This window comes from Gigantopelta aegis, chromosome 15 (genome assembly GCF_016097555.1).
Source record: "Gigantopelta aegis isolate Gae_Host chromosome 15, Gae_host_genome, whole genome shotgun sequence".
Classification (NCBI taxonomy): domain Eukaryota; kingdom Metazoa; phylum Mollusca; class Gastropoda; order Neomphalida; family Peltospiridae; genus Gigantopelta; species Gigantopelta aegis.
This window is the reverse complement of record NC_054713.1, coordinates 39059670-39081705: the sequence shown is the minus strand read 5'-3', so window position 1 is coordinate 39081705 and position 22036 is coordinate 39059670. Positions and strand designations below refer to the sequence as shown.

At 38.7% G+C, this 22036-nt stretch overlaps 2 protein-coding genes across 2 annotated transcripts in view; one reads left to right on the top strand and one right to left on the bottom strand.

Annotated features, from left to right (window-relative positions):
- The window catches only part of LOC121389963 (ATP-dependent RNA helicase DHX29-like), a 41220-nt gene extending 30226 nt beyond the window's left edge, over positions 1 to 10994 (top strand). The window contains exons 20-28 of the mRNA XM_041521640.1: positions 236 to 409; positions 1267 to 1395; positions 2755 to 3055; positions 4299 to 4435; positions 5170 to 5260; positions 6723 to 7073; positions 8142 to 8273; positions 9372 to 9468; positions 10876 to 10994. Coding sequence (XP_041377574.1) covers positions 236 to 409; positions 1267 to 1395; positions 2755 to 3055; positions 4299 to 4435; positions 5170 to 5260; positions 6723 to 7073; positions 8142 to 8273; positions 9372 to 9468; positions 10876 to 10928 — 1465 coding nt within the window. The 3' untranslated portion in view covers positions 10929 to 10994. The remainder of the gene's footprint in view (positions 1 to 235; positions 410 to 1266; positions 1396 to 2754; positions 3056 to 4298; positions 4436 to 5169; positions 5261 to 6722; positions 7074 to 8141; positions 8274 to 9371; positions 9469 to 10875) is intronic.
- A 204-nt stretch (positions 10995 to 11198) lies between these two features.
- LOC121389964 (nucleolar complex protein 2 homolog) overlaps positions 11199 to 22036 on the bottom strand; it is a 214504-nt gene continuing 203666 nt past the window's right edge. Inside the window, 5 exon segments of the mRNA XM_041521642.1 lie at positions 11199 to 11535; positions 12332 to 12400; positions 14305 to 14435; positions 14917 to 15030; positions 17655 to 17798. Coding sequence (XP_041377576.1) covers positions 11343 to 11535; positions 12332 to 12400; positions 14305 to 14435; positions 14917 to 15030; positions 17655 to 17798 — 651 coding nt within the window. The 3' untranslated portion in view covers positions 11199 to 11342.

Below are 22036 nucleotides of genomic sequence, written 5' to 3'. Positions count from 1 at the left end.
CTCTCTCTCTCTCTCTCTCTCTCTCTCTCTCTGTCTTATCTGTCTCTATATGTGTCGTCTCATCTGCTTATCTGCCTGACTGTCTGCCAACCCTTATATCCATCCATCTATCTTATCTCTCTATTTCTGTCCAAATTAACAACATCGTATTACAACTGAAATCTATCATCACATATTTCTGTACACGACTTAGTCCAAATAACACTTCGATCCATCTGTTTTTGTGTGTGTTCAGGTTCATGGTGCTGGCCCTACACTCCGTGTTGTCATCAGAGGATCAGTCTAAAGCCTTCACGACTCCGCCAGCCGGGATCAGAAAGATTGTCCTCGCCACCAACATCGCCGAGACCGGGATTACGATCCCAGACGTCGTGTTTGTCATCGACACCGGGAAGGCAAAAGAAGTCAGGTTCGTTCACTAATGTGCCTTGACAGGGGCGGGATGTAGCCCAGTGGTACAGCGCTCGCTTGATGCGCGGTCGGTTTGGGATCGATCCCCGTCAGTGGGCTCATTGGTCTATTTCTCGCTCCAGCAACTGGTACATCAAAGGCCGTGGTATGTGCTATCCTGTCTATGCGATGGTGCATATAAAAGATCCTTTGCTGCTAATCGAAAAGAGTAGCCCATGAAGTGGCGACAGCAGGTTTTCTCTCTTGGTCCTTAACCATATGTCTGAGGCCATATAACCGTAAATAAAATGTGTTAAGTGCGTCGTTAAATAAACCATTTCCTTCCTTCCTTCCTTGATGTGCCTTGACAGTCTTATGAAGGTTGGCAGGGGGTTGCATTGAAAGAAATCAGTGCTCCACAACTGGTATATTAAAGCTGAGCTGTCCTGTCTGGGAGAAAAACAATTTGTATTGTTTAACAGCACCACTGGAGCACATTGATTTACTAATTATGGGCTCTTTGGATGTCAAACATTTTGTAATTTTGACCTGTTGTCTTAGAGAGGAAATCCAGTACATTACTTTTTCATTAGTAGAAAGGGATTGTTTATGTGCACCATCCCACAGACAGGGTCGCACATACCATGGCAGGGGTGGGGAAAAGCTTTTTTAAAACGTGGGTTTGCCGGTCCCACTTTTCTCATTCACATCGGTCCATTTTCGCTGGGGTGTCGTTAAATTTTCAATCATTCATATCGGTCCAATGCGCCAGTCTGTTTGTATTATTGCAATAAATTCCTATTCGTTTATTGGCGCTGTTTTTCTGCACATGTTTATTTGTTTACATCAATCAACTGATGTGCATTTTAATTCCAGGTATATCGAGACGAGTCAGATGTCGTCATTAGAAGAAGTGTTTGTGTCAAAGGCCAACGCCAAACAGAGGCAGGGCAGAGCAGGGCGGGTCCGCAGCGGGTTTTGTTTCCGACTTTTCACAGAACAGATGTAAGCAAAACCATTCACTGGTACTGGCCAGTGTTCGAAACAAGCACTTGTCCGTTTGTCCCGACAAGTGAAAATCTATTTGGACAAGCAAAATGTGCCTCGGTGGTTGTCCAGAGGACAAGTAAAAATTTTCAGTGCAGTTTTATTTTGAGCAATCAAAAACATCATCCTGGTACTTGAATAAAGTGAAAATATTGGCTGACAAATAGTTTTCTAGATGTATTTGTCAGGTGGACTGGTGAAAAATTCAGCTATTTCTATCACTGTTGGCATGTTGACAACATACATTGCATGTATTTATGTGATGCCTATGACATGAAAATGTTCCCTTTAGTAGCTTAAGATAAAACTAAAGTCAAATTTTCAGCAAATTCTTAAATAATGTTTTCTTTTGCTGTAGCCCTGTGGAGAATTGTCAGCAGCCATTTTATTTTATATTATGACAGCATTTTTTGTTTATCTTCTTTTTTATGAAGTGAAAAGATGAGCATGATTGGTGTAACAAAGGCCGTAGTATGTGCTATTTTGTCTGTGGGATGGTGCATATAAAAGATCCCTTGCTGCTAATCGAAAAGAATAGTCTATGAAGTGGCGACAGCGGGTTTTTTTTGTCAATAGCTGTGCGGTCCTTAACCATATGTCTGATGTCATATAACTGTAAATAAAATGTGTTGAGTGCGTCATTAAATAAAACATTTCATTCCTTTTTGAAAAGGTGAGACATGGGTATTATGTTTCAGCCCCCACTACTGGTGGGGTCAACGTTTGCATAAAGTTAGCTCAAGTTTAAAAGTTTAAAGTTGCATGTTTATTTAATTTCTCACCAACTGCAAGTCCTGTGTGAATGAAACTTGGTTTGTAGTTACAGCTATGAATGGTCATCTTAATGCATGTTAAAATTTACTCTCTTTTTTTTAAATTTATTGATCAGCAACATTAAATAAAGTTGTGGCACACAAGACAGTTAATTCCGTGAAATTATGTTATTTCAAGTAAGAATTGTCTGTTGATTCATGTTGATTTCACTGCAGAATGTTGTATATGTAATTTTATCTCCATACAATAAAACAATTAAAAACTTTCTTTTACTCTGCATATTTTCACACACAATGTTCTGTGTTATCAACAAGTGTTTAATTTTTACTATTTCGAACTTCAGATCTCTGTCATTTTAATACAATCAATTTTACAGTGATCATTTTATAACAACATGTATATTTTTGTTATTCTTAACCAAGTAAACTTTTTTAAGAAAACAAAAATTCAATACAGAATGATTAAATTTCTCATTAAGAAAACCATTTCCTTCCTTTTTGAAAAGGTGAGATATGGGTATTATGTTTCAGCCATATCTTTCAGGTATCGGAACTTTCGTCCGTATACTCTACCGGAATTGTTGCGCGTTCCTCTCGAAGAGCTGTGCCTTAACATCATGAAGTGCAAGTTTGGAAAACCAGTTGACTTCCTGGCCCAGGCCCTGGACCCACCCCAGCCCCAGGTGACGTCGCGGGCCCTGGCGTTACTCCGCGAGGTCGGTGCGTGTGAGATGGATGATTGCACACTTACTCCGCTGGGACATCACCTCGCAGCACTGCCCGTCAACGTGCGCATCGGCAAAATGCTGCTGTTTGGAGCTATATTTGGATGTCTGGAACAAGTGGTTAGTTCTCAAGCTGTGGAAGATGAAAAACATTTTATTTTAGACTGCCCTATTTATTATGTTGAAAGGCAACAAATATTTAAAAAGTTAAACTTCTTTTCCGACTTCTCTACTCTAAATAGCAATTTACAATTTATATTTATTATGTCATACAATAATGGTGACATTGAAATTCTTAACCATGTATTAACATTTATTGACGGCTGTATTTCTAAATGTTCTTGTTCCAGCTAATTTAATTATTTCCAAGTACTTTAACCATTTATTTTTATAATATACTTTATTCCTACAAATATAATACAAACTTTGTTTCTCTGTCTGGCATGTACATTAATTTTTTTTGTTATCATTATTAATTGTTGTTGTTGTTATAGATGTTGTATGGGTTTTGGGTTGTTTTTTTATCAGTTTGCTGACACCAGCTTGTTTGGTAATATGCAATAAATTGAATTGAATTGAATTATTCCAAGATGGAAGGACGTAACTCAGTGGTGAAGCAGTCGGTCTAGGATCGATCCCCATCGGTGGACCCATTGGGCTATTTGTTGTTCCAGCCAGTACACCACGACTGGTATATCAAAGGCTGTGGTATGTGCTATCCTGTCTGTGGGATGGTGCATATAAAAGATCCCTTGCTACTAATGGAAAATGTAGCAGGAGCTGATTGGGGGTTTTTCTCGTTCCAACCAGTGCACCACAACTGGACAAAGACCATGGTATGTGCTTTCCTGTCTATGGAAAAGTGCATATAAAAGATCCCTTGCAGCATTAGAAAAAGTGTAGCGGGTTTCCTCTGATGAATAAACGTCAGATTTACCATATTTTTGACATCCAGTAGCTGATGATTGATAAATCAATGTGCTCTAGTGGTGTCGTTAAAGAAAACAAACTTTTAAGTTCACTATTACCGTTACAATTAATGGCTGACGTTTCAGTAATGTCTATGCTGCCTTGATTAAGGGAATATCAGGGGCTAGTTAATTTAAAATGCTGCTGTTTGGAGCAATATCAGGAGCTAGTTAATTTAAAATTCTGCTGTTTGGAGCAATATTTGGGGCTAGTTCATTTAAAATGCTGCTGTTTCGAGCAATATTTGGGGCTAGTTCATTTTAAATGCTGCTGCTGGGAGCAATATTTGGGGCTAGTTCATTTAAAATGCTGCTGTTGGGAGCGATATTTGGATGTCTCGAGTATGTGGTTAGTTTTATGAGGATTAAATTATTTTCTTATTTTTTTACTTAAGGCTGTAATCGCTGCTGCTATCACTGACAAGTCTCCGTTCCAAGTTCCTCTGAACAAGAAGGATCTGGCGAACACAGCAAAACAAGCAATGGCGGTCGCGTGTTCTGACCATTTGACGCTGTACAGAGCATATGATGGGTAAGATTTCTAAAATAATGTCTCTCTGTCTGTCTGTTCGTCAGTCTGTCCAACATATAGTTTTCTGGATGGGGGTTTTTCACAATAATATGCCTTGAGATACTGAATTGAAATTTTGTGTATAGTTACAGATCAAGTAATGTTACAGATCAAGTTTGACTTTCACAGTGATTTACACATTTGCCACAGAGTTATGGCCCTTGAACTTGAAATTTATTGGGCTCGGTAGGAGACATGTATTGCTTTCACTACTGGCCTCAGTGGTGTCGTGGTTAAGCCATCGGACTACAGGCTGGTAGGTACAGGGTTTGCAGCCCGGTACCGGCTCCCACCTAGAGCGATTTTAACAACTCAATGAGTAGGTGTAAGGCCACTACACCCTCTTCTCTCTCACTAACCACTAACAACTAACCCAACGTCCTGGACATACAGTCCAGATAGCTAAGGTGTGTGCCCAGGACATCATGCTTGAACCTTAATTGGATATAAGCACGAAAATAAGTTGAAATGAAATGCTTTCACAGTATTCTTAGAAGGCTTGTTCTATTAGTATATCGATGGCAGTCATTTCTTTCAAGCACAGGATGTTATTCAAGGGTGAGATTTACAAAACATTTTTTATATTACAGTAACAGTGTGTTTTAATGCATTGTTTTTTTTACTGACTTTAATCATGTATTTTCTAAAGCCCTTATTAATCTACTGGTATTAAATATAAATGTTACGTTTTGTAGCTGGAAGAAGGCGAAGTCCCAGGGGAGACAAGCAGAGATGAAATATTGTCATCAGAACTTCCTCAAGAGAAATACGCTTCTCGACATTGAGGTACGTAGATACGAGTGTGGCAAAATGTTGTAACAAAGGCCAAGGTACGTGCTGTCCTGTATGTGGGGAAATGGCATATGGCAGCCAGTTTCTTTTCCTCATTTATGGATTATGTTTCAACATTACCTGAAAACAAGTAATGTTAATTAATTAGACAATGTGCTGGGGTGTTGTTAAACAGACATTGCGTTCCTAAAGGTAGAAGTTTGTTTTGTTTAACGACACCACTAAAGCACATTGACTTAATAATCATCGGCTATTGGATGTCAAACATTTGTTAATTTGACATATAGTCTTAGAGAGAAGAACCCGCTAAATTTTTCCATTAGTAGCAAGGGATCTTTTATATGCACCATCTCACAGACAGGACATATACCTTTCATATACCAGTTATGGTGCACTGGCTGTAACGAGAAATAGCCCAAATGGACCCACTGAGGGGGATAGATCCCACACCGACCGCGCATCAAGCAAGCACTTTACCACTGGGCTACGTCCCGCGTCTGGAATGTTTAAGATGCCGTTTTTAGTGTATTTTTAATATTTTAACATTTGGCATAGATCAACAACTCTTTTCCTAGTAGATGAGCCAGTATTTTCCTCTGTAAAATAATAATAGAAGAGGGTCTCGTGAGTTGTCAAATTTGTACCCGATTCTTTTGTTCTTTGTATAATAAAATATGTTTTCAATCAATCAACAACCCTTTTTTAATTTATGGTCATTACAAATAGGAATTTTTTGTCTTTTTCATAGATTTTGGGGGGTTTTGTTTGGTTTTTTAAATGACCACAAAATTTGTAATTGATTAGGCAGTTGACGATACTTGTTCATAGTGAAAATACACAAGTTTAATAAAACTATTTCTGTTTGTATATTGAATTAGTAAAATATTTGATACAAAGGAAATGTTTTATTTAACTACGCACTCAACACATTTTATTATGGGGATCGATCCAAGACTGATTGCACATCAAGCGAACGCTTTACTACTGGGCTACGTCCCGCTCTATATTTGATAGGTGCTTGGGTCAAAGGATTGCTACTAATGGGAACGAGAGAGAGAGAGGAGAGAGAGAGTGATGGAGAGAGAGAGGAGAGGAGAGAGAGTGATGGAGAGAGAGTGAGAGAAGAGAGGAGAGAGTGACGGAGAGAGAGGAGAAGGAGAGAGAGGAGAAGGAGAGAGAGTGATGGAGAGAGAGAGAGAGTGATGGAGAGAGAGTGATGGAGAGAGAGAGGAGAGTGATGGAGAGAGAGAGGAGAGTGATGGAGAGAGAGAGAGGAGAAGGAGAGAGAGAGAGAGAGAGAGAGACTGTGTTGGAATTACCAATGTTTTACATCCAATAGCTGATGATTAATTAATCAATGTGCTCTAGTGATGTCACTAACCAAAATAAGCAATAAACTTGAACTTTTTAACATTCCTTGAGTAGCAGTAAAATAATTTCACATTTTTTATTTCAGAATGTTAAACAGGATCTCGTGAAGCTGGTCAATTCCATCGGATTTACCGAAATGAAGCCGAAACCATCGAGAAAAACCGCCATTAGCAAAAGTGGTGTCCTTGACATTGGTGATACCTCAGTTCAAGGTCATGGCCTTGACCTAGAAACCATCGCCGTGCTGAAGGCTGTGCTGACAGCGGGACTGTACCCTTGTGTTGCCAAGACGACCTCGACGCCAGCGGTAGATGCTGCGGCCAACCCCACCAAGGTCATTTGTGTTGCGGAGACGGCACAGGGCATGGCTCAGATACACCCAGCCTCGGTGAACAGATTTCTGCAGGCCAATGGCTGGCTCATCTACTTGGAAAAGGTAACAAGATGTGGTGTGTTCCAAAGGCAGTTATAATACCATAAATACCACATTACAAGCTGGCTGGGGACTTCAGTTTTCATTTTTGGATTTGTTTTGGGGTTTTTTTTTTTTCTCTTTTTTTCTCTCCTTAAATACTATAATTCAAGACCTGACTGCTATTGGTATTACGATTATTAGTATTACGAAACTATTTCATGCATTAAAATGCTGAAATCAGACTAAAAGCTAAAAAACACAATCACAGTCTGTTAATAAAGGTAGCTTTTGTGAAAGCAGCTTATTTCCTCTTCCACGTACATCATAAGTTTATCATAATTACAATATATTATAACAGCTGATAAAAACAATTTGCTGTAATTATTATATGCTGACCACTAGAACCGTCTTGTTCACTCTTTGCAAAAATAAGGGTAGTCCCCTATTTTATGTTTTTTCATTCTTTATAATATATTGTTTTATTTTATTATGTTATTGTTGTTTTTTGTTGGGGTGGGGTTTTGTTTTTAGGAACATACACGTTATAAGAATGAAGCAAAATAAAAATAATTGAAATAAATAAATAAAGTTGTGTATATCAGATTTTTGGCAAATTTTAACTGTTAAAGGGACATTCCTGAGTTTGCTGCATTTTTTAAGATGTTATCACCTAACAGAGATTTTTTAACAATTGTAATTACATATCAAATATATTTTTCAGCATAAAATATTAGAAGCTGTATATTAAACGTGTTTCTGATCGTTCTAATATTTGTAGTAGGTTAAATTTCATTTTTCATACGTACGAAATTATTTGAAGACAAAATCCAGTTTGGGCTTCATACAAATATTAAGATGACCAGAAATACATTGAATATACAGACAGTAATATTCTAAACAAGAAAATATATTTTATATGTAAGTTTAATCGTAGAAATATTTTATTAGTCGGAAACATCTTACAATGCAGCAAATTCAGGAATGTCCTTTTAAAATTGATGTGGGTTTTAAACAACAATTTTGAAAATAACTATTTCAAGTGGTCAGACTTCAGTGTTTCCCTCGTATATATTTTCATTGTGATTATAGGTTCGTCTGTCCCGGGTCTATCTCCGAGATTCGACCTTGACCTCGCCGTACCCTCTCCTGCTGTTTGGCGGCGACATCGACGTCCAACACACTCAACAACTAGTTTCCGTCGACGGCTGGATCAAGTTCAAGGTCAGTTGTCACCGTCGGTGTTTGTTGATGAAGCCCATATATTTCATTTCAACTTATCTTCGTGTTTATATCCAATTACGGTTCAAGCACGCTGTCCTGGGCACACACCTCGGCTATCTGGGCTGTCTGTCGAGGACAGTTGGTTAGTTGTTAGTGGTTAGTGAGAGAGGACAGGGTGTAGTGGTCTTACACCTACCCACTGAGTCGTTAAAACTTGCTCGGGTGGAAGCCAGTACTGGGCTGCGAACCAAGTACCTATCAGCTTTTGTCCAATGCGGGAATGCAGGAACTGTAAAGGTTCAGGCACGCCCACCCCGGACTTAGGCTCCGACTTCGCCAGTGACCAATTCCGGGGCAGGGAGTTTTGTTCAATGGCTTGACCACGACACCACTGTGGCCTATATAATGATTTGATCATAGGATTGAACCCCCTTGATGGGCTAATTCTTTGATTGATTGTTTTTTTTTATCCCCATGATGAAATTCTCTGAAGCTGTTGTTTATCCCGTCCATGTAATGGAACCTAACGAAATTCTAAAAGGCTGGTCAGAAGTATTTATATTTTCACATTATTTTAAGTATGTTTCTGTCATTATAAGCTATTTATATAAGTGTATGATGATAATATTTATCCTATAACTTGCCCATGATATCCATGTCATAAATAAACCCATGTGATAATTTAGTGTATTAACCCGGTTAATAATGGTATGCAAATTTGTACGGTCTCTAGGTTATGTGTTGCTGTGAATGGGTCATTTGTTTACAAGCCAACAAGACCTGTGTACCTGAGCATAACGTTTTCAAAGGGTGTTAAAATGTGTGATGTCCAACTAATTTGTGCTAATCGTGATGACATCATATTACCAATAGCGGCGACTTTAGTACTGTGATTTACTCAAAATTGAATTAAAATATTATTTTAGAAGTGTTGTAGGATAAATAGAATTTGCTACTCATGTTTTTTAATATGTAAAATATCAACCTCGTCTAGTTAATCGGTATTTGCTTCGGCAGAGTCTCGGTTGATATTTTCCATATTAAAAAATACTTATACGAATATATATATATATATATCAAAGTTATGTCATCATTCAGACAAAGGCTAGAACTGGCGTGATATTCAAGGAGCTGCGATGTCTTTTGGTTCAGCTACTTCAGAAGAAGCTAGAAAGCCCATCAGTAGATTTTTCAGGTACCATTAACATAAAACAAAATACTCATTAATATACTGAATTTATAAAGTGCATGCACATTTGTTATTTTTTTCTAGCTAGGATTCAGTTTTTAAATTCTTCTTTCATCTTTGTTTTGTATAGAGTTATTTCCCTTTAACAGTAGACACTTTAACTGATTTGGTGGTTATAGAAATTTTAAATCCGAAACATTTTTACAAGTGTACAACTGTTCGTTATGGGGTGTGTGGGGGGGGGGGGGGGGGGGGTGTGGAGAAGATCAGTGCTAAAATACACTTTTTAAGTGACAATTCTGTGGAACTAAATATTTCTCCCACCCATAAACGTTTTCAGTGCACTGTGATGAACATCCATAGGTGCAACTATAAACCAAGTTTCAGTGCACTGTGATGAACATCCATAGGTGCAACTATAAACCAAGTTTCAGTGCACTGTGATGAACATCCATAGGTGCAACTACAAACCAAGTTTCAGCTCACTGTGATGAACATCCATAGGTGCAACTACAAAACAAGTTTCAGTGCACTGTGATGAACATCCATAGGTGCAACTACAAACCAAGTTTCAGCTCACTGTGATGAACATCCATAGGTGCAACTACAAACCAAGTTTCAGCTCACTGTGATGAACATCCATAGGTGCAACTACAAACCAAGTTTCAGCTCACTGTGATGAACATCCATAGGTGCAACTACAAACCAAGTTTCAGTGCACTGTGATGAACATCCATAGGTGCAACTACAAACCAAGTTTCAGCTCACTGTGATGAACATCCATAGGTGCAACTACAAACCAAGTTTCAGCTCACTGTGATGAACATCCATAGGTGCAACTACAAACCAAGTTTCAGTGCACTGTGATGAACATCCATAGGTGCAACTACAAACCAAGTTTCAGCTCACTGTGATGAACATCCATAGGTGCAACTACAAACCAAGTTTCAGCTCACTGTGATGAACATCCATAGGTGCAACTACAAACCAAGTTTCAGCTCACTGTGATGAACATCCATAGGTGCAACTACAAACCAAGTTTCAGCTCACTGTGATGAACATCCATAGGTGCAACTACAAACCAAGTTTCACTGACCTAGGACTTTGTGTGAGAAAAGGATTCAATTGCAAAAATTTCAACACAAACGTTGACACTGTTGTCTCCGCAGCCATCAGAAAAGTGTTACCTATATCTTGCCATTTTACTTCGTAAATGCAAGACAAAGGAATATATTTTTCATGTACCCTTTAAGAACAGGGTACTAAAAAGAAGAAAATATATATACTTGTGAAAGTGTTTGTTAAATGTGCAGATTCAAATAATGTTGTGAATGATTTTCCATTGTGTAGAGTTGTTCCCCTTTTTCTAACAGTAACACTCTCTAAACTGGTTTTAATCTTTTCTGTTTACAGATTCCTGTTTGATCGATACGATACGCAGACTTTTAGCCGCAGAGAAATCCTAGTAATGAAGTCAGAAATACAGACATTGTTTACATTGTACATTATAAAAATAAATAATGTATTTATCATTTATTGTGAATTGTTTTCAATCTAGTGACTGTATGTGGGAAAGTGTATAGAAAAGATCCCTTGCTGCATTAAAAAAATGTAGCAGGTTTCCCCTGATGACTACGAGTCAGAATTACCAAATGTTTGACATCCAGTAGCCAGTGATTAATTAATCTATGTGCTCCAGTGGTGTCGTTAAATAAAAAATAAAAACAAGCCTTCTATGTTGTTGCCTACTTGGATTATTTATTGCATTATATCATTTTATTTTCATTTCTTGACTTTGTCACCACACAAGCTGAAATCTGCAGGTACATGCAGGTAATTAATTTCCATCATTATCAAGACACATCTGCTTTACATCGTCATTATTCCGAATCGGACGACATCACAAAATCTTCTACTGTGTCCTCCTTATCCCCAGAGTTATCCACCCTTTGTGGCTTCGGCTTTGCGATGCTTTTACTGGTAGCTTCATCATTCTCACCATCATCGTCGTCGTCATCACTATTATCATCGGCAGATCCGGCTAGTTTCTCCCATTCATCACTGTCGAAATCGCTGAAAAAATTCAAACGGTATAGAATTAGGTTTTCGTAGACTGGTGTGAAGATTGAGGGCCAAATTTACCAAGCCGTGTGACTACATACGTGTGCAATGCTGAAACACCTGCATTTAAGACCAACAGTCTTCGTAAATTTGGCCCTTAAAAGTTATTTGCTGTCCTTTCTGTGGGAAACTGCTTGCTGCTAATGCAAAAATGTAGCAGGTTTCCTCTATGTATCAGAATGACCAAATGCTTTACATCAAGTAGCCAATGATTAATAATCAGTATGCTCTAGTGGTGTCATTAAACAGGTATAGTTTGACATGCTCTAGTGATGTCATTAAATAGGTATAGTTTGTCATGCTCTAGTGGTGTCATTAAACAGGTATAGTTTGTCATGCTCTAGTGGTGTCATTAAACATATAGTTTGTCATGCTCTAGTGGTGTCATTAAACAGGTATAGTTTGTCATGCTCTAGTGGTGTCATTAAACAGGTATAGTTTGTCATGCTCTAGTGGTGTCATTAAACAGGTATAGTTTGTCATGCTCTAGTGGTGTCATTAAACAGGTATAGTTTTGTCATGCTCTAGTGGTATCATTAAACAGGTATAGTTTGTCATGCTCGGAATAATAAAGTCCCGAGTTACAGGCTAGCACTGAACTACAACCTTCTCCCTTCACCCCCCTCCCCACCCACCATCCATATTAAAATACCTTTTTCTAGCATACAACATCCACACACACGCACGCATGCACACTTGCACACCTATGAAACATTTAAAGACTTATTTTTCCAGTACATGTGTATACCTGTATTCGTTGCTTGATTGCGAATCTTTTCTTTTCTTTTTGTTCGCTCTTTCTTGTTTCGGCAAAAACCTGTTAAACAGATATTGAAAGTATTATCATTAATATGTCATTCCATTTCATGTTAAAAGAACACATAATATTTCTACACAATGTAAAACGGGCACTCTGTTCTACATACTGTACATTAATCTCTTGTATTTTTACTAGTATAAAGTATAACTTGGAGAAAACAACAAATGGATGTTTTAACAAATGAAAAAAAAGGACATTTTATTCTCAACAGATATAATATGCATAGCATGTGAAGGAAATTTTCAAATGTTTATTAATTTATATACCGGTGTCGTGGTTAGGCCATCAGTCTACAGGCTGGTATGTACTGGGTTCGGATCCCAGTCGAGGCATGGGATTTTTAATCCAGATACCAACTCCAAACCCTGAGTAAGTGCTCCGCAAGGCTCATTGGGTAGGTGTAAACCACTTGCACCGACCAGTGATCCATAACTGGTTCAACAAAGGCTATGGTTTGTGCTATCCTGCCTGTGGGAAGCGCAAATAAAAGATCCCTTGCTGCTAATCGGAAAGAGTAGCCCATGTAGTGGCGACAGCGGGTTTCCTCTCAAAATCTGTGTGGTCCTTAACCATATATCTGACGCCATATAACCGTAAATAAAATGTGTTGAGTACGTCGTTAAATAAAACATTTCTTTCTTGTCTTTCTATTAATTTATAAAATTTGATGTAAGAAAATCAAGCAATACAAACCTAGATGTGAAATGTTTCCAGGGAAGTGATTAAAAGATCACTTGCTACTAAAGAAAAAAAAATGTAGCAGGTTTCCTCTCTAAGACTATATGTCAAAATTACCAAATGTTTGACATCCAATAGCCAATCATTAGTAAATCAATATGCTCTAGCAGAGATGCCAACTGCTACGCTTTAGGCATAGTTTGCTATGCTGCTACGCTTTAGGCATAGTTTGCTATGCTGCTACGCCAATGCCCAAATTGTTATGCTCGGTTGAAAAAAATCCAGTATGATACGCTAATGAAAACCAGTAATAACTTTTTGCAACAGATAAACATAACTGGATGATTAGTGTATTTGGCCAAAGTTTCTACTAACAAATTATGTTTTATTTGGCAAGCGGATACGTTTCACAAATTATAGGTCTATACAGTACAGTTGAAAAGTGGACGATTTCTGGCAATTATACTATAAATTGGATGTAGTCTTGGAATACAGTAACTAAAAACAGAATTCCTCATTTCTGTGGCTTTTTTTAATTTTTTATTCCAACATATGAAAGTAATATTTGCGGCTTAAGAACCTTTGTAAAACAGTTATAGTAAGATGTATTCAATAACGGACGTGTAGTTTTACTGTAGGCCGACCCCAGTGACGCATACTATAAAATCTTCAAAAGAACTGTTCTTTAGTTGTGTTACGCTTGCATGCCGTGAATATAGAAAATTGCATGTGAATGTATATGCCAGTTATGAATAAAGTAATTTTAATTTTAACTTCAAATTTAGTATTGATCACATCATCGCACAACAGTTAATTGTGGGTTTATTGCATTTCGATCCTGTTTTAAAACCAAAATTCTAGTCATTCATAATCCTGTTCAAATCGCCCGACTTATTTGACAACATTCGTTACATTTCGGGTATGTCCGTATTCCTTAACTGACGATAAGCATTATCTATGCTAAAAATAGCATGACCCAGTCTTTTGCAGTTACTATGACAGTTATTTGGTGTTTTCTTTTGCTGTTGTTTATGACATTCAGCCATGCTACACTCATCATTTGCTACTCTCAGCTTGTCATGAATGCAACTCTCACTTGTGGCTAGGGGTTGGCAGCTCTGCTCTAGTGTTGTCTTTAAACAAACAAAAATAAATAAATTGAAAAATAATTAAAGTCCACAATTGTAAAGTCCTGCTTCAGATTTTAAACATTGCTGAATTACCTTATTTGGTCATCATCAGAATCATCGCTGTTCTGGTCAAAGAGTTTTGAAAACTCAAGTTTTTCTTGTACCGTGGCTTTCAGTGGTCCTTTGGGCCGTATCACGGTTGGCAGTCTGTCATCTCCAACAATCTGAACAAGATTAAAAATAGGTCAGTATATTTACTATATAATTACACTAATTACAGATGAAGAGAATTGTGTTAATTTATTTCTAAAATGCTGTCATTAACTGCTAAATATACAAGCTTTTTATAATTCTGGAATGAATGGAGGGATGGGAAGAGTGATGGATGGACAAACATATTGATGGATGTATAGATGGATAGACAGACCCATGGATGGATAGACAGACCAATGGGTTGATGGATGGATGGACAGCGATACAAATGGATGAAAGACTGATGAATGGATGGATGGACAGCTGGGTGGATGGACAGATGGACGGATGTCAGATGGATGGATAAACTGACCGATGGATGGACGACTGGATAGAAGGATGGACCAATGGATAGATGCATGGTTGGATGGACAGACAGACAGACAGACGGATGGACAAACATGAAATGCAATGAATGAACATATGACTGTATGACCACCGTTGTGTACGAACCCTTTCTTTCCCGGCGATCTCGTGCTGCAGCTCGCGGTCTCTCAGTCTGCGCCATGTCGTGTAATACTTGGTGAGCGGCGTTCCTTCCGCTTTACACTGCCGCTCCCAGGCATCCTGCAAAATCATTTACAAATGTTAGACCAGCCTCGGTGGTGTCGTGGTTAAGGCTGGTAGGTACTGGGTCCCATTCAGGGAGAGTTTTAAGAACTCGATGGGTAGGTTAAGCCATCGGACTACAGGCTGGTAGGTACATGGTTCGCAGCCCAGTACCGGCTCCGACCCAGAACGAGTTCTTAATGGCTTAATGGGAAGGTGTAAGGCCACTGCACAATCTTCTCTCTATCACTAACCAACTAACAACTAACCCACTGTCCTGGACTGACAGCCCAGATAGCTCAGGTGTGTGCCCAGGACAGCGTGCTTGAACCTTAATTGGATATAACCACGAAAATAAGTTGAAATAAATACAGATGTTAACAGTGGAAAGTTAAATTCCAGGATCACATCCTGCAAGGGGCCAGTTGCCCAACCCCTCCACCCCCATACTTACCCCCACCTACCCCACCACCCACCCACCCACCAGCGATAAATAAGAAAATATACACTTTTTAGTTTTAAAGTGCCTTTGTTGTATAGCCAAAGAGTTTTTTGGGGGATGGGTTGGATTTTATTTTCAGGAGCATAATTTTATTATGTACTGGTGTAAAAATACAATTAAATGATACTAAATTAAACAGTGTTCAAACACTATGTTATTTTATTATTATTATTATTATTATTATTATTATTATTATTATTATTATTATTACTGTATTACTTATTATTATGTTTTCATTTTTTGTTGTTGAGTTTGTTCAGTAGACTGTCGGGTGGGGTATCCAGTGGGGGCAGGGGACCCATCCCCACCTATATAGAGGATAATAAACAAGTTCCCAGTTTTTATCAAATTTATGTCCCGAGTGAAATAATTTTCACTTGTCACAAAGTTTGTTATTCTATTTATTACCCCAGGTATTTGGGTTTTTTTTAGAGACTTTATTTTCGACATAGCCTACAACGGCTACACGTCCATGTATACAGAAACAACGTAAACTACTTTACTGTTCTGGGTATTGCTTTAACTTTGTATTTTATTCACAGTTCACAGATAATTTTCAAAACCCAAAGTTTTATATATTCTGCAAAAACTAAAAAACTATAATGAATTGCATTGAACAACCATTTTATTACAAGTTTAACACTGAAACCAGAACGAAAACGCTTTAAACTATGTGACGTCATCGTCATTGTGATGACGTCATATTTAGTACCGACAAGGTGATTGGTTTGTTGACATCAAATCGTCCTATTGTACTGTGTGTTAAACCAATGCATGATAATTTTTATTTTTATTTTCCCCGTTATGAGTGCCTGCTGGGGTAATAAATGTAAATATATTCTTATGCCTCTTTTTTCCCCCCATTCCAGCCATCGTTCCACCATTGGTGTAACAAAGGCGATGGTATGTACTATCCTGTCTGTGGAATGGTGCATGTAAAAGATCCCTTGCTGCTAATAGAAAAAGAGTAGCCCATTAAGTGGCCACAGTGGGTTTCCTCTCTCTATATCTGTGTGGCCCTTATATTAACCATGTCTGATGCCATATAACCATAAATAAAATGTGTTGAGTGCGTCATTAAATAAAACAAATCCTTCCTTCCTTCATTCCTCTTTTTTTATTTTCTTTTTTAGCAAAACCTTTTATTGAGCTGCCCCTTTGATGAGTTTATTCATGTGCCATTTTTCTCTTAGTACTCCCCCCCCCCCCCCCCCCCCACCTCCACCCCCACCATCTTTCAAATATTTCCTGGATCTGGGCCTGGAGTAATGTCCAGTAGGCTATTGTCCTTATACACCATATCGGGAAATATATACGTTTTGAAATAACTCGTACGATAAACAGTATATCTTACGGTCATTCACTCACACACAGTAGTATTCTTTATTTACAAGGTAGACCGTTGACCCAGCATCTGATAAAACAATCAGGCAATACCTGCAGTGCTATATATATATATCACCTGTAATAGCAGCACCTGCTATTAGAGTAGAAAGCCATTAATTAGTTCCACTATCAAGACAATATCGCATTGTTATTTTTCCTCGTTTGTTTTCAACCTGTCCATTACTATTATGTTTACGAGGGCAAAGGACTGTCCTCGTGAATTAATAACAGTAGGTGTTTACAAGGCTGTTCTGATTGAAAACAAGAGAGTACATCACTGGTGTAGGAAAAAGAAAGAAAGAAATGTTTTATTTAACGATGCACTCAACACATTTTTATTTTTTAAGGTTATATGGCGTCAGACATATGGTTAAGAACCACACAGATTTTGAGAGGAAACCCGCTGTCGCCACTACATGGGCTACTCTTCTGATTAGCAGCAAGGGATCTTTTATTTGCACTTCCCACAGGCAGGATAGCACAAACCATGGCCTTTGTTGAACCAGTTATGGATCATTGGTTGGTGCAAGTGGTTTACACCTACCCATTGAGCCTTGCGGAGCACTCACTCAGGGTTTGGAGTTTGTATCTGGATCAATTTATCCATTCATCGACCCACCCACCAAAACCCACCCACCCCCATCCATCCATCCATCCACCCATCCATCCCCATCCATCCATCCATCCATCCATCCATCCATTTATCTATTTATCTTTATTCTCATGGTGCTTAAGTAAAAGATAAGCATCTTACCATGGCCGCATTATCCGACAGATTCATTGTCGCAGTTTTTCTCCGCTGTACGATGAACTTGGAATTCTCTGAAACCTTGTCTATGATCTGTTTCACCTGCTTGCAGTAGTTGGCTATCCTGCAGTTCTTCAGAAATTCTTTCAACTGGCAGAACAAAATAAACGTTTTAAAATCTACTTCAATTCCCCAATACTTTTGTCTATGATCAACAGCCTCGGTGGTGTCATGGTTAAGCCATCGGACATAAGGCTGGTAGGTACTGGGTTCGCGGCCCGGTACCGGCTTCCACCCAGAGCGAGCTTTAACGATTCAGTGGGTAGGTGTAAGACCACTACACCCTCTTCTCTCTCACTAACAACTAACACACTGTCCTGGATAGACAGCCCAGATTGCTGAGGTGTGTGCCCAGGACAGCGTGCTTGAACCTTAATTGGATATAAGCAAGAAAATAAGTTGAATTAATATGAAATGTGTATGATCTATTTTGACTACTTGCTATTTTGCAATTCTTCAGAAGTTCCTTCAACTAGTGAAACAAAATATAATAAATTAACCTTTAAAAATCAACTACAATTAACAACACAGTCTACAAACTGTTTTATCTGCTTGAAGAAGTAGTTTGCTATCCTGCAATTGTTCAGAAATTCTTCAACTTCAAAAACAAACTATAATAAATAACGTTTTTAAAAATCAACTCCACTTCTACATCTTTATGATCTGTTACCCTATGATATATACTCCCCACAAAACGTTTTTTTTCACCAATGTCTTTTCAACTGCATTAATTTAACAATATCATTGATATATGTAAGTGTATATATGTTTGTATGCCAATACACAAATGTGCATATCAAAGTGATACGCCCCACTAGAACGCCAAACGGGACATAACACTTCATCGTCACACGATGACGTCATCGACTGGCGCACTACAACCTTACAGGAACGTCAGCCAAACCAGTTGAGTGATATAAATTAAGATTTATTATGGGTAATAAATAGGATATTAAACTCGCTACCATTTCGTATCATCTTTATGTCCCTAAAGCTCTTGACAACTGAAAATTATTTCACTCGGGACATAAACGTGATATGAAACAGAAGCTTGTTTAATATCCTATAAACCTGTACCAAAACATGCTAAAAACATAGTAGCATAAACTAAAGAGGAGTGAACATGTATCTCATGCCTATATCTATCACGTCTATCGTAAATTGTTAGTAATGTTTTGTAGAGCTGGGCGCTATTGAAATTTCAGGTTCCATATCGGTAAATAATGGGGTGATTTACCTCAGCATCGGTACGGTATTCAGTATTAATACAATACTGATACAGATACCAATATGGAGCTGTATTTTTGGTATACTCGTTCAGTGTTTCCCCCCAGATTTTTATTCAGAGGGTTGGCAAAATAGTTTGACGTAAACTGAGCCCCCAAAGAGGTGCGAAAATGCTAAGGGAGTTCGGGGGCATGCTCCCCAGTATTTTTTTTTTAATTTTCAGTTGCTTCTAGTTGCATTATGGAGTACATGTGGGTGTCATGTACTCTTATATAAACAAAGGAAAGGAAGGAAATGTTTTATTTAACGACGCACTCAACACATTTTATTTACGGTTATATGGCGTCAGATTACACTTATAGAAGGATATATTTTAACATACACAATGTATATTTTAATAATAATGTTTATTATTAAATATTTGCATAATGTCAAAACAATAATTTGAAACAGAAGTATAAAAGTATTACACTAAGCACAAACAGGTAATACATATTACTGAATTACTGATTGTAATTTATTTATCTAAAAGTAAAATCCAGGTCTTCTAGAATTTTCAAAAAATCCACTAACCATGGGATTGTTGATTTAAAAAATTCATTGACCATGATTGGATATTCATTAGCCCTACTTCTGTATGTATATCAGGGGTTCTAGAATTTAAAAAAAAAATGACTTCCCATACTGACCAGTGGATAAAAAATTTACTAGTAAATTGTAATCAGTGATAAAACAAATAAAAGAAAGGAAATATTTTTTTTATATATACTAAAACGCAAAAGAAACGCAGGTTCTCATTAAATTGGATATAAAATATTAAAAAAACAAAACGAAATGAAGATTTCAACATTTATTTTGGAGCTACACCAATTCGGCACACATTGGTGTTGGAAATTTTTGATTGAATTCCTTTTTGGCTATTGTTTCATGTCATAAAGTAGGGTGGGGGTCCATGTTAAAAATGTGAAAGAGACGACCTGTAGCATTGTCAAAGTCAGTATCGCGTGTGACCACCCTGGGCATTCAAACAGGCAGTGCAACGTCTCCTCATTGAGTTGACAAGCCGTTGAAAGAATGCCTGAGGGAGTGAGTTCCATTCATGGACCAATGCTGCCTCCAGCGCCTGCATATTCTGAGGTTGTCCGCGAGCCTGAAGGCGACGTCCGATTTCATCCCAGACGTGTTCGATAGGCGCCATGTCCGGTGATAAGGCTGGCCACGGCAACGTTGGGATGTTGTGCTGAGCCAGCAACGCCTGTGTTGCCCTGGCAGTGTGCGGCCTGGCATTGTCTTGCTGCAGCAAGCGCACACGTGGGTGAGCGGCAAAGAAGGGAACGACGTGATTGTTGATGACGTCATTTTGGTACACGGCGGCATTAACGCGTTGTCTGAACACATGAAGTTGTGTTCTGTGGTTGAATGAGAACCCACCCCACACCATCACACTACCCCCGCCCCATCGGTCGGCCTGCAGAACGCAGCAGTCGGAGTAACGTTCATGTCGACGTCGCCATACTCGGATTCGGCCATCAGCGTTGGAAAGATTGTAACGGCTCTCATCAGTAAACAGAACTTGTTGCCACTGGCCACGTCGCCATCTTTGATGTTGTTGCGCCCACTGTTGACGTTGTTGGCGGTGCCGAGGGGTCAATATTGGTCCCACATAAGGACGGCGGTTACGGAGTCCTGCTGCCCTCAGACGGCGTCGGACGGTATCGGCGGACACTGGACCACGTGGACCACGCACCTGGTGAGCGGTGTTAGCTGCTGGCAGCATCCGATTCCTAAGGTGGGTCACCCGGATGTACCGGTCTAGGGCTGCGGTTGTCACCCTCGGGCGGGCGGTGCGTGGTCGATCGTTCACAGATCCAGTGATTTGGTGACGTTGAGAAAGGCGTACGATTGTCGAAACATGACATCCCAATTGTCTGGCTACAGCAGTACGGGTCTGTCCGGCTTGCAACATCCCGATGGCCATCCCTCGCTGGAGTTGCGTCAGTCGCGGCATTTTTAAAATGTGATTCTGTTGTCTGTCACTACTCAAATTGAATTTATGCGATTAAATCCAGGTGTGTAGGCTTTATAAGCATTTCAATGAGTGTGTTTGCACTGGATTCATGATACGGATGATCCAGCACGTGCAAACAACGTGTTTTGAGAATTCGTGACGTCACACAGGTAATGAAATTGACACGCAGGTGGGACTGCGGTGTGGGTGTGTGCCATGTCCTTTAACACAGTTGAGGTTCAATTCCACCAAAGATACTGCTTTACAAAGTGCAATTCTTTCGCATTTTCAGGACCTGCGTTTCTTTTGCGTTTTAGTATATGTAGCAGGGGTGGGGAAAAGCAATTTTTTCCCGGTCTGGGACCGATTCTTGATCTCTGAGACCGAAATTATTTTTAAAAACGCGCGTTTGCTGGTCCCACTTTTGTCATTCTTGTCGGTCCGAAGCACCTGTCCATTTCTTTTAAAAAAAAACTATTTGGCAAATATCGTTTTTTAAATGTGTTTTGTTTTTAAATTCCTTTCTCTCTTCCCCCCCCCTCCGGTAGTGACGACATCAAGTGGGACCGATTGACAATTTTATTTTTCCCCACCCCAGATATGTAGGTACATTTTTAAATTTGTGTTAATTCACCATGTAATTGTTTGCAAGTCTTGCAAATTTAATTATGTAACGTTTAAATATAATTTAAAAAACAACAACACAAGAACAAAAACAACCCAAACAAAAAAACATTTAGAAGTTCATAAAATAATATGGTTATGTGCAACCTTTAAAAAAACCCGACCTGACAAGACTGGTCACCGTTTATTTTGTAATGCCTGCACTGTGTTACAGTAACAACTGTTTGGGTACCAGTCACTTAGTAGTTAACGGAAAATTGCGCCAAAATGACATTGCAACATTTTCTTAACTTGGACTTTAATAAAATTACATCTGTAAGTATATTCATTTCAGGGATGGGGCATAGATTACTGGTGACCATATATTCATTAGTGAACTGTTGCATGTGAAAGGAAATCGAAAGTATTGACTTGTAGATCTGTTTTCCTTTTTACATATGATTGATGTTGGTTGATTTTTTTTTTTTCA